Source organism: Pyricularia pennisetigena, chromosome 2 (genome assembly GCF_004337985.1).
Source record: "Pyricularia pennisetigena strain Br36 chromosome 2, whole genome shotgun sequence".
Lineage (NCBI taxonomy): Eukaryota > Fungi > Ascomycota > Sordariomycetes > Magnaporthales > Pyriculariaceae > Pyricularia > Pyricularia pennisetigena.
The window spans coordinates 2,595,310-2,607,656 of NC_043741.1; the positions used below are offsets into that span (position 1 = coordinate 2,595,310).

Consider the following 12,347-nt stretch of genomic DNA (forward strand, 5'->3'; position numbering starts at 1 on the left):
CTCGAAAAGGAACGCTCATAAATTGGCGGGTATCAGAGACTTGGCAGTTGGAACCGCTATGAGGTGAGGCCGCACCGACGCCGAGCGCGCTCTCGAGGTGGGCAGTGGGGAGGGAGAAGAGGGAGACGGAAAGTTAGCGATCGAGTGGTGAACGCGACACGGGCGCAAAAAGACGCAAGAACACGTACCTCTTGGATCGCACCTTGAAAAACCGCAATCATGACGGAGAAGGATGTTACCAAGCCCGACCCTGAGGCGCCGGCGGCACCCGGCGGCACGCCGCCTACTAGTGACGATGAATGGGAGCGCCAGAAGCTGGCGGATGCCGAGACCATGAGAAAGCTACTCGATCAGGACTCCAACGGACAGGTCAACATTCTTCCCGAGGAGTACATGAATGCGGATTACAGGTTCGACCAGAGCGGAAAGGCCGACGACGCCGAAGACTTTGAGGATATCAGCGATGACGACCTGCCCGAGGAGGAGGAAACTGCGGCCACTCAGACCGCATCGGCTGAGCTGCCTGGCTTGACGGACGATGGCGGCACGAGCAACGACAATGACGATCTCTGGGGCGAGGGCGACGGCGAGGGCGAGGGCGATGCTGATCTTGGACCGTCGTCGCCATTAATAGGCGCGCCATCATCGCCTCCACCAGAAGCGACTGACGATGCCGACGCTGATACTATGGACACAAGCCCCAACGCGAACGATAGGGAAGATTCGGCGCCATACAAACCCAGTGACTTTGACATCAACTTCCCCGCCGCAGACTACTCGCTCAACCAGGATCCAAGCATCCCTGCGGTTGCGCAGACCGAACTGGAGCTTGTCAAGTCTGTGTGGCCTACGTTTGATACTGGCACACAGTTTGACTGGAACCGGCTCCTTCCACCAAAGAAGGCGACTTGGGTGGGCAAAAAGCCGACGCGCGCTCCAAAACCACTGGCCCCTACCAAGCTCAGCTTGGATCTTGACGTGGACCAGGAGAAAACCTTTCGTGTGCCAGGTCCAGCTGCGGGGACAACCCGGCAGAAGATCCGCGATGCCGAATCTAAGGGCCTCGTCTCGTGCCTTGTTCCGGAGCCTATTGAGGAGGCCGACATCACCATCTTTAGTAGAGAGCTGGATGACGACAACGAAACGGTTGGAGGTTTTACACTGGCCGATATCGAAACGATCTGCTTTGATTTCGAGTCCATGATTGATGCCGGGCAGCCGATCTCGCCGCCGCTTACGCCTACCCTGAATGCTCACGGCGATGATGAGGACGACTGGGACAAGATGTTCCTGGATTCGCAGCCGGCAGCCAAGCGCCGTAAGATCGAGGTTGAAAGGGGGCTGCCCAGAATACCACGGTTTGTGGCACCCAGCTTCGACCAGTTCGAGGAGGCCACGGCCAGGGCAGCCAAGCGCGTGCATCTGGACTTTGCAGACCCGCACCTACTCATCGAAGAGCAGACTGCCAAGCATCGCAAGCTGAACAACACCAAGGCCGCTAATGGCCGCCTCGGCCGTAACGCTCTGTCGCGCTTCAACTTTGCCAACGATGAACAGTACGAGAACCTCAAGCTCAACCACAAGCACAAGGTCCGCGCCACCATTGGAAACATGGCAGTCGAGCACAGTATCCCCGCCATCAAGCTCCTGTGGCCGTACTACTCGGTCAAGCCGGAAGCCATCCAGCCGTACGACTACCACAGGCCACTGTTGCAGACCAACAAGGGCGCTGGTGACTGGGTCAGGTTTGCGCAGCCGACCAAGCGGAAACGCAAGATTGAGAAGAACCGCAAGGTTCAAGAGACATTTGCTTCTTCCAAGGACCTGACGCTCAATGACAACTCCTACGTGGTGCTTTTTGAGTATTCTGAGCAGATCCCCACAGTACTCTCCAAGTTTGGCATGGGTAACAAGATTGTCAATCACGCGCGGAAAAGAACAAATACCGAGGACGAGTCATCTGTGGTCGACAAGAAGATCTATGAGCTTGGTGAGGAGAACATCCTCACCACCGAGGACAAGTCTCCATTTTCAACCTTTGGACGCGTTGAGCAGGGCGAGGTGGTGCCAACCCTTACGAATGCGATGTATCACGCTCCCATATTCAAGCACCAACCAAGAAAAACCGACTTCATCCTTGGGCGCAGCACCACTGGTAGAGAAGGACCTTTCTACTACCTCCGCAAGATTGACCACCTCTACGTCGTTGGCCAGAACTTCCCTTCGATGGAGGTTCCTGGTCCCCACTCGCGAAAGGTGACGACTCTCAGCAAGAACCGTATGAAGATGATTGCATATCGGTTGATTCATGCCAAGGGCGCAGTTGAGCTGCCCGAGATGACGAAACACGTCAAGGGATCCACGGATCCTCAAAACCGGCAAAAGCTAAAGGAATTTTTATCATACGACAAGAATATCAAGGCCTGGAAGATAAAGGAGTCCGATACCCTCCTGGACAAGGACTCGATCGACAAGATGATCAAGCCCGAGGATGTTTGTCTCAACGACGCGCATCAGGTTGGCGCAGGCGAACTCCTTATCAACGGGTACACTGTGTCCAAGGTTGAGGAAAACGACCACGACCTCGATGACGGGAACGAGCAGTCGTTCGCCAAGTCAATGTCGCCCTGGAACACAACCAAGGCCTTCATCGATGCATGCGCAGGCAAGGCAATGGTGCGCCTGCGTGGCCCCGGCGACCCGACGGGGCATGGTCTTGGATTCAGCTTCATAAAGACCTCTATGAAGGGTGGTTATATGGAGGCGCTGCAAAAGGACCGCGGCCCGGGCAACACGGCCAACGACGCCATGACGATAGAGGCGCAGCGCAAAGACGCCAACGGGCACTCGTACAACGTCAAGCAACAGGAGGAACTGTACAACAAGGAGATCGGCGAGATCTGGACCAAGCAGAAAATGACACTCTCCGACCCTATGGAGCATGACGACGAGGACATGCAGAAGATGGATGACGAAGACGACAGGTTCTATGGGAACGGGAGCGTCAGCGCCAACGCCTCTTTTGCACAGAGCGGCAACTTTGGCGGCTCACAGGCACCAGCCTCAAGCGTTATCCCACCAACGCCCGGCGGCATCGGTGGCAGCACCGTAATAGATGACAAGACGAGCGTGTTTAGTCGACGCAGCGCAACTGAAATCGGCGGTGCTAGCGGCGTTGGCGGTGGCAGGAAGAAGATGCTCAAGATTTACAGGAAGATGGCTGACGGCGGCGAAGAGACGGTGGAGATGGTGTTTGATGAGAAGGTCATGAAGCGATACATTGACCAGAGGAGAGAGGCTAGGTCGAATGAGATTGAGTATGTTACGGATGCTTTCCCCAGACAAGACAAGGTGTTGAACTACGGTCGATGGCTAACCACCTCCCTCTCTTTGCAGTGTCTTCAGCGAGAACATCGGGTTCACCAACGACGAAGAGTACAATGCGGCCATGATACAGCGGTATGGTCTTACCCACTGGCTTCAAATCTCTGACCCCTGGGGGGGGGTTTGAAAAAAAAAAAAAAAAAAAAAAAAAAAAAAAAAAAAAAAGCTAACGAAATCAAAACAACACTACAGCATCAACCAAGAGCAAGCACGCCTCATCCGCAACAAAGAGCGACGCCTCCAGCGGGAGAAGAGCAAGAGCAAGCTCGGCCCCTCTGTTGCTGCGGCACGAGCCAGTACTCCCAGCGGTGGGCCCAACGACCCGGACTCGCCAGCTCCGAGCATCGAGAAGGGTGCCGGTGCACCTGCTGGAGGCACGTCTAGGAAGTGCGCCAACTGTGGGCAGGTGGGACATATCAAGACCAACAAAAAGTACAGGCGCCCCTTTCATGACGATTCTGACGTTTTCCCAACTTTTATCTACTACACTTGTCGACGTTGCGTCCACAAGCTGCTGCGGCCTAGAAAGGGAAACAAGGTTTCTGCTTCTGCCGTTGCTTGGGCTCACTAGTCTGGGTCTTAGCCCCCTCTTGTCAAACTTTTACTAACATTTGCTTTCGTTTTCTTCCCCGCCCTCGCGAAAAGGCTATGCCCGCTCTTGAACGGCACCTGGACAAAAGAATCTGGCGGCCACGAAGAAGCCGGCGGGTTCAACGATGCATGATAAAAAGAAAGGAACCAGTTTGCGATATAATCACTGCTCCATGCGGTTATCCACGGCATGCTTGAGAACCCCCCCTCTCTCATGAGCATAGGTGATAAGCGCAAAACGTTGTTCTTACGAAAACCATTCCAAACCAACAAAAGACCTCTATGACGACACATCGACGTGCAGAAAGCACCCGAGCCGACCAACTCCCATTCGTCCGAACCTCGTCACCCAACCATACCTCACCAACTTATCGCATACATTACTCACAACTTTGGCCTTCTTTGCTTCTTGGGTACCCTATCGAAATCGCTCTAGGGCTCAGAGTCAAAGTGGGATCGGAACAAATGGCCTCTGTCGGTGCCAGACTTGCATGGGCAGGTCACCCGGAAACAAAAGAGGCTTGTCCTCAAGCTGTACCGGTACTTGTGTCCCTCCATCATTCCATTCAAGATTTGTATAGTGGAAGAAAAATCTTCCATTCATTTGTCCTTTTGTCTTCATTGCTTTCCAACCCAACTCATCTCGAAGCCCTCTTACACCTCTCTCTCTCTCTCTCTCTCTCTCTCTCTCTCTCTCTCTCTCTCTCTCTCTCTCGGTCTTGGTCTTGGTGGCTATATTGCTGTTGTCCAAGGCTACGGCGTTCTCCTCCTTTTTTCTCTTCCTTGGGGTAAGATACGGGAAAGGGAAATGGAAACTTTTGCTCGAAAAAAAAATAAAGGATCATTCGGTGATGCCTAAACATGTCGGAGAAAATCGTTTAGGAGTAGGGGAAGAAGGGATTCACAACGCGTTGCAATACAGAGCGCGGTCCGTAACTGGGGGTTTTTACAATCAACACGAACGAAACAAGGAAGTTTCTCATGCGCGAGCATACCAAAATATATATTAATGACACACCTCCAACTCCTATTCTTCCTTGTTTGTTGAAAGTGTGGTCCATGATTATCCGCCAGTCTGCTCTCAATCTACCTGCATAGGCACTGATTAACTGACCAGCTTTTGCTCCCCCCAACGCTCTGCCTGCAAGCTTGATCCTACAGCCTACATACATGCATGCTGCGAGCTACCAGGCTGCATCTCATCATTTGAAGCAGTGGCCCGTGGGACCTCGGCAAAGCACAAACTCATTCAAAGCTAACTTGTTGAAACGCTGTCCAACCGAGTGACTTGACGCAATGAACACGCGCGCTAGACGCCTTGGCTGTTGTTGCATTCCAAATAGCAAATATGGATAATACAAACCCCAAATTAACGCCACCGTTGCCCACGGTAAAGTCAATTCAACTCAATGTCTTTTGCCACTTCTCTTCCACAAAAAACTGTCAACAGCTCTGTCTGTACCATTCAAATTTATCCATATGACCGAGACTGCCCATGTGATGAATGTGCACCACTAGAGATGTTTTTTTCTTCGAGTACAATGTACGGCGTTGAAACCCGCGAAGTGCTGGCCTTCCGTAGGTGAAGTTGTTTTCACAGCGGCTAGTAGGACTACTATGCGTAAATAACGTCTTCAACCAGCCATATACCACATAGCCAGACTTGAGCCCAAACCACCTAATTCGGGTCTCACCCGTCATTCTTTTCTCATCTACCTCTCCTTCTTGTTGCTGCCGTCCTGGACGGTAAACTTCTCTCCAAGGGAGTCGTACTCGCGGTGCAGGCCCTCACTCTGGGTCTTGAGCGCCTGGATGTTCTTCTCCTTGCGCTCGAGCTCCTTCTTGAGACGAGCGATCTCCCCAGCGTCACCAGCCTCGGCAAGCTTGGCCGACTGCTTACCGGCAGAGTGGGACTTGTCCGTGCCCTCGTACTGCTTGACCTTCTCCTCGAGGCGAAGGACGTCCAAAATCATCGTGTACGTGCGGTTCAGGATGAGGGAGAGGAAGAGCGTGAAGCCGCAGAGGTACATGTTCCGTTGGCTGTAGAACTTGCGGGCCTGGACCTCAAGGCGCTCATGGCCCATGATGGTGGGTCTTTTGCATTGGTGGCCTGAGTGTCAGCGTCTGTGAATTGATTTTTCTATGTTTTTTTTTCTTCTTTGCAGTCAGCATATTAGGTAGGGTACTTACGCATTCTTGTTGTTTTCGGAAGCGGCGACCAGCTCGAGCTGTACGCGGTAGACTCGGTTGACACTGTCGATGAATAGGATCAAGATGAAGATGAAGGTGATCTTCATCGCATACTGGACCTTGGCGACGAGCGGGTTTTCCGAGATGAAGCTTCAGGTGCCACCGGGGCATCAACGTCAGCAGGGTTCTCGCGAACGGCGGATTTGGAAGGGCTTGGTGAGCTGGTAAACAGATGGCTGAAACTGAACTCACGTAAACATTCTCCGGCGAATGCTAAAGGGCAGAGGAACAATAAGCAGCATGAAGAGCCCCATCTCTGCCATGAGCAGCACAAATACCTGTCGACACACAAAACAATCACCAACTGTCAGTCATGTTTGCTGCCAACATTGGACAGCTGAAAGGCTGTCCGGTTCAAGTAAAATCGAGGCGACGTACCAGAGTGTAATAGAGCGTCATCTTGTCGACAGTACGAGAAACAAAGATGTAGGCAGCTCACGCGGCGGCAGATAAACCAAGATCGAGGTAGCTTTGGGTTTTATGTTTGTGTTTCGTTCCCGGGATTGACGGAATAGCGGTAAGAGCGCGAATAGGTATGGTAGGAAAATTAGGAAGACCAAAAACAAAATGGATTTGTGTTGGGTTGTTTTCTCTGCAAATGAAGAGACGTGTCTCGCGATATAAATGGGCGGAGCTTGCTCAGGGGAATGGGTGTCGGAAGCTTCTTTTCAGTCACGAAGGATTGGAGGAATGGAGAGCAAGACCAAGCAAGGTCTGAGGGATGAGCTGTCCCCTCCCCAGACGTCACTCTCCACACAGGCCGTGTCGCAATGGAGTCGACAACGTCATCGCGTGGCTGGTGGGGGGTAGCTTGGTGCCTTCTAGCAGGGGCGTCCAGGCCGAAAAACTGTGGCGCATTCACAGAAAGGTCACGTGCGTGCTGTTTGATTTCACATGTCTTTAATTGATTATCGTACTATTTTAACTACTTACATCGGACTGACTACTGTAGACTAGGTCGTCCAATCTATTCTAGCACCGACATGATAACTAGGCTTGATCAAGGTAGGTAATACATGACACCGTAGCTTCCATCTGCCATTCTAAGAATGCAATCTCACGCCAGATGGTCTACATTGGGTCAACAAATCTATTGAATCCGAAAAGCCAACCCAGTCAGCACGCACTGAGATGGGAGGCATTCAAATCGCAGCCCACTACCTACGTATATAAACTGCGAGTACATTCTTGCACAGGAAGAGCAGCTCCAGAATGATCTCACAGTGACATTCAAAACCGAAAAGTTTTTGTCATCAAGTCAAAGGCCTTTGATTTTAGCTACCTATCCAGTTCATGACAAGACAAACTCCGCCAATTATCTGCGTGATACGCTCTAATACATCCCGACACCAGTGATATCGTCTTCATGTATGTGCCTCAGTTCGCTGTATCGACCAGCAAAAGCAGACGCGTGGAAAAGGGCAGAGACTTAAAGAAGAAATGGATTCTATTCATGTGCTCCCTTTGTGGACTCCCTTTTTTGACTTTTGCGACTGCCTCCTTAAAGTGGCAGCAAATTAGAGACAAGAAAAGAAAAGAGAAGAAAACAAGAAATGCATTATACTCCGTACAAGCCACCCTTTTCAAAGGAAAGAATAAAAAACAGAACCAACACCATAAAAGCTTTTGTGTATCATTTTTGAATAGAATGTACCAGAGAAAAGAGAATTTTTGCAAGCCCTCTAGGGACAATCAAACAGGAACCGCCTCCCCCATCCAAGTCGAGGCCCGGGTACCCAAACATAATGGTACACTTAAGGTCGGCAACGAAGCAGAAAAGCTCGCAGCAGTCCAGGCGCGTATGCCATGCTAGTCTATAATTAGGGGAGAGATGGGGTATATTGCTCCAAACATGCTTTGAGAGGAAATGACAAAGGCAAGGGGAAAAAGCACCAAAGCAGACATAGAATAATGCCTCCCAACTCACGTTAGTTGAGATATGCAGAACGCCACGGTAGGAAATGCAAGGGCGGGAAATAGTGAAGCGACAAACGGCGGCAAAAGGTGTGTGTGGCTGTGTGTGTGTGAGAGAGAGAGAGAATATACACTCGGGTAGCGTTGAAGACACATGCCTTATAACAGTGTATCTTCGTTGATGTTTGGCAGGCCGCCGCCGCCGCCACCGTGGATCAGGCCAAGGTTCAGCGCAAGTTGATTTTGGTTCAGAGCAGCGGCCGCTGCAGCCACCGCCAAAGCGTTTTGTTGCTGCAATTTGAGCTCAGGGTCACAGAAAGGAGAGTGTGCTTTGTGCTGTTATAAGGGTTGATCTGTCAGCATCTGGTTGGTTCGTCGTGTTGCTGCCGAGAGGGGACAAGCTTACGTATTTCAGGCCGTTTAAATTCTTGTAGCGCTTTCCACAAGCCTCACACTTGAATGGCTTTTCCTTCTCCATACCCATAGTTCCAGGGTAAGGAGCAGACGTCTCTGGGTTGACAATCGAGAAAGTACCATCGCCGTTCTCATGCAGTTGCTGTGTTGCATGTCCGTGCGTCTTGTGATACCTGAGGGACAACCAAAGTTAGTATGACAACTCGTGGGGGAAAGTAAATCAGGCGGTGGCACATACTTCAGTCCGTTTTGGTTCTTGTATGCCTTCTCACAACCAATGACAGGGCACTTGTACGGCTTGTTCTCCTCGGGCATCATCATCTCCCTCATCTGAGCTAGGAGTGCTTCTGTGTTGGTACCTGGCGGGAACTGCTGGGTTTCGAGGTTGAACTGTGCAAGCTGCTGCTGGAGAAGTTGCTGATTCCTCAAAATCTGCTGCTCTCTCTGGTGTTGCTGCTGTTGCTGCTGTTGTTGTTGCTGCTGGGCTTGTGTTGCACCTCCTGGACTGAACAGGCGCTTGCCTGGGTCCTGTATGCAGTTCAAGTTGCTGGTATCGAAACCACCAAAGTTCAGGTTCATGTTGCCTAGGTTCATTTGCATCGGCATGCCGGGGATCTCTTCGTCCATATCGCTGTCCATCGAGGCAAATGAAGTATTGGCGAACTGGCCTTGCGTTGTCTGCGGTAGTCCGTGGGTCGTGAGAGTCGGCGTGTTTACTGAAGAGACGGTCGGGTCTTGGAAGTTGAAGTTGCCGACAAGCGGCGTGGAGGGCTGCGAAGTCCGTAGGCCTTGATGCACAAGACTAGAGGCATTGTTCAGTGGCATATTGTTCCGTTGTTGCTGGCCAAACAATTGGCGGGTTTGCTGAATGGACGCGTTTCCAGCGTCTGCCTCACCATCGTCTAGGTCCATAGTACCAACTGGATCGTCCATCTCCATGTCATGTACCGTGTCCAAGTCGTCGTTCTGTAACTGCGACAGAGAGGCGGTTTGCTTTTGACTGGTGTTTTGTTGTTGTTGTTGCTGCTGCTGCTGCTGCTGCTGCTGGCGCATCAACTGTTGAAGGCCACTCATCCCCAAAGCGGCCGTGCCCGCAGCACCAACGCCACCAGGCCTAGTCTGTTGGCCTTGTCCTTGGCTATGACGGGCGGTCTGTGGCGTGCCGAACGTCGACGTGCTCGCCAAGGCCCGCGCGGGCGTTTTGGGGGTTTGCTGGCTGGCGTTGGCGTTCATCTGGGAGCCGTTGCGCTCGGACGGCGCGCCGTTGGTGTGGCTTTCCTCATAATGAGTCAGAAGATCGTGCATGGTCGGCCATGTCCTGTCGCAACATGTAAAGTTGCGCATGAAGTTTGCTTCGAGTTTTGGGATGTATGAGGACGAGTGGTGTGAGGGCGATTGATGGGTTGGGTATGGTGATGTTCCCGTCATCTGTATCCTACACATTGGGGAGGTTCAAGGCACGTCGTTAGTAAGAGTCGCCCATCCATCGTGAGAAGTGTAATGCAATGCGAAAGTTGCATGCGCACTGGCGGCGAGGCTCAGAATTCGGGGACTGGACTGAAGTCGCGAGGGGGCGGAATGACCATGTACAAAGACGGTGGATGTTGAGAGGAGAGGCGTCGGTAGTGATTACTCCGAGACATTGCAGCAGCACCGCCGCGTGGAATTTGGCGCAAACGAGGCGTCTGTCACAGACCAAAACCACACGAGCATGCAAGACATGCGATGACGGGTTCGTTTGCGGGGTTTGGTTCGCGAATAGAAAAGATAAAATATAAAAAAAATAAATGGGGGCGATATACTTACTCGTCGCGAATGAAACTACTGACGGACATGCCTCCCCAGCTCATGCCACCCATCAAACTGCCAGCAACGCTCTCGCGCCTTGGACGGTTGTCGGCGCGATTGGGGTTGATCATAGAAATGGGCTTTGGGCCGGCAGAGACGAACGAGTCCTGTCGACTGCGGCCCATGGCCGAGTCTATAGGGCCGGCAGTCATATCGGTGGCGGTTTTTGGGTCGCTCAGAGAAGTGGGACGGAAAAAGTCGTCGATTACCACAATGTCGTCTCTGGGATCGTCGTGAATAAAGCCGCCAAAGTCTTCTTGGTCAAAGTTTGGCAGCGACTCCCGTAGGCTAGAAAGGCGCAGCGACGGCGACTGTGAACCCGGAAAGGCGATGGGTCTAGGCTTGGTGCGCGAAATGCTGGCGCGACGTTCTGCAGTAGGGGTGGGCGGCTGAGGAGAAGGTGAGGCCGACGAGGTGGACTGGTAAAGTCCGGAGGGGGATATGGAGCGAGAAAATGAGGGCCCCCTATTTTCGTCGTCGATGCGGGATGCGCGATAGCGTCTGTTAATATCGTGATTTGTGGCGGTTGTGGTTGTAGTTGTGGTTGTTGTGGTAGAGGTGTTGTCGGTACTAGTCGGGGCGGCGGTATTGTTACAAGTGGTGGTGGTAGTAGTGGTGGTGGTGTCACTGCTACGCTTTACTCCTGGCGCTGCCACTGTGCTGGGTCGGGCTCCGCCGGGCGAGGGTCTAGGACTGGGACATGCACTGGAGCTGCTGCGGCTCGAGTTGGCGCTGATGCGAGTTGGGCTGCTGTCGCTGCTGGTATTGGCTAGCTTACCCTTGTCGGACGGGGCCTCGGTACTTGAACTAAACCAACCACGGAGAGCGCCCTTTTTCATGGTGATTTTGTTTTGGAATAGAATGCAGGATGGACGGACGACAAACGGGAGGCGAGAAGTGGGTGTGTCGTGTCGTACGGAGTAAGTGAAATGCGAATGGGGAGGGAATTAATGCTGGATGAATATTGCAATAATTGATCAACTTTGGAAAGGAAGGGTTCCCAGACTGTCCGAGGGAAATGAAAACGGTGGATTCCCCGGAAACACAGGAAAGCAAACTCGCAGTGCAGACGATCCAATCTCCCTGTTTCTCACAGTACTGTACACCCTTTTTCGACGTCGGCAGGACGGAAGTCGCGGGTGCTATGAGTCGAGGGTACCGTCGCTTCCCGTCTCGTAACTGCGGGTTGCTTGGCTGTCTAGGGGCGTCTGGCGGTGTAAGTAAATGACTAATGTGGCAATCACATCCCCGACTCGGAGCATCCAGAATAAGCTCGAGCGAGCGTGATCTGGTCTTGATTTGAGGCCTTGGGTGACTGCGATTTGAGTGTCGCTCAGACGAAAAATTATATCGACGTGTAGGATAGGTAGGTAATAGTTGCTGCGTTGGGTTTGATCGATTTAAAGTGTCTGTCCTTTTTTTGGCTGGTTTCTTTTGTATTTTCCACTGTGTTTTCAGGGTGGCCGGCTGAGCGTGGCTGTTGTCTCTGCTTGTTTGCGCTGATATAGGCTGGCTGTCTGGTCTGTCCTGCCACCAAGCAAGGGGCAAGATACAAGAATGGCCAAAAATACCAGATTGGTACCGTGTTCGTTCGCCCTTGTTCGCTTTCCCCGTAAACCGTGCCAATGTTGCTTGTTGATGGCTTTTTGCCGTCTCCAGGTTGGACAGGACCCTGAGGAACAAATAGTCCCGGGTGGCAATCGATGCTTACAAAGTGGACGTGAAGTAGACGCGTGAAAGACGGGAATAAGCCGCTAAAGGTTGTACGATTTGCCTGGGGCTTAGTGGAGTGTTTTCTTTTTTTTTTTTTTAGTTTGGTTTTTATTTTTTTTGATTTTTGATTTTTGATTTTTGATTTTTGATTTTTTTTTTTTTTGTAAAAAAAAATCGGTATTTGGGATCAATGAATACAAGGACCGTAAGGGCAGTATGTTAAAGGTGCGCGC

The 12,347-nt window shown here is 51.9% G+C and overlaps 3 protein-coding genes across 3 annotated transcripts; 1 reads left to right on the plus strand and 2 right to left on the minus strand.

Moving 5' to 3' along the window:
• Positions 1–219: 219 nt before the first annotated feature.
• On the plus strand, positions 220–3,955 carry PpBr36_00703 (uncharacterized protein; the record flags this gene model as incomplete). Its single annotated transcript, XM_029887894.1, has 3 exons — positions 220–3,317; positions 3,397–3,459; positions 3,577–3,955. The coding sequence occupies 3 exons, from the start codon at positions 220–222 to the stop codon at positions 3,953–3,955; spliced, it is 3,540 nt and encodes a 1,179-aa protein (XP_029750857.1).
• A 1,732-nt stretch (positions 3,956–5,687) lies between these two features.
• On the minus strand, positions 5,688–6,624 carry PpBr36_00704 (uncharacterized protein; the record flags this gene model as incomplete). Its single annotated transcript, XM_029887895.1, has 4 exons — positions 5,688–6,069; positions 6,166–6,315; positions 6,418–6,503; positions 6,604–6,624. The coding sequence occupies 4 exons, from the start codon at positions 6,622–6,624 to the stop codon at positions 5,688–5,690; spliced, it is 639 nt and encodes a 212-aa protein (XP_029750860.1).
• A 1,674-nt stretch (positions 6,625–8,298) lies between these two features.
• PpBr36_00705 (uncharacterized protein) lies at positions 8,299–11,240 on the minus strand (the record flags this gene model as incomplete). Its single annotated transcript, XM_029887896.1, has 4 exons — positions 8,299–8,475; positions 8,546–8,726; positions 8,792–9,988; positions 10,360–11,240. The coding sequence occupies 4 exons, from the start codon at positions 11,238–11,240 to the stop codon at positions 8,299–8,301; spliced, it is 2,436 nt and encodes an 811-aa protein (XP_029750859.1).
• Between the last annotated feature and the right edge of the window lie 1,107 nt (positions 11,241–12,347).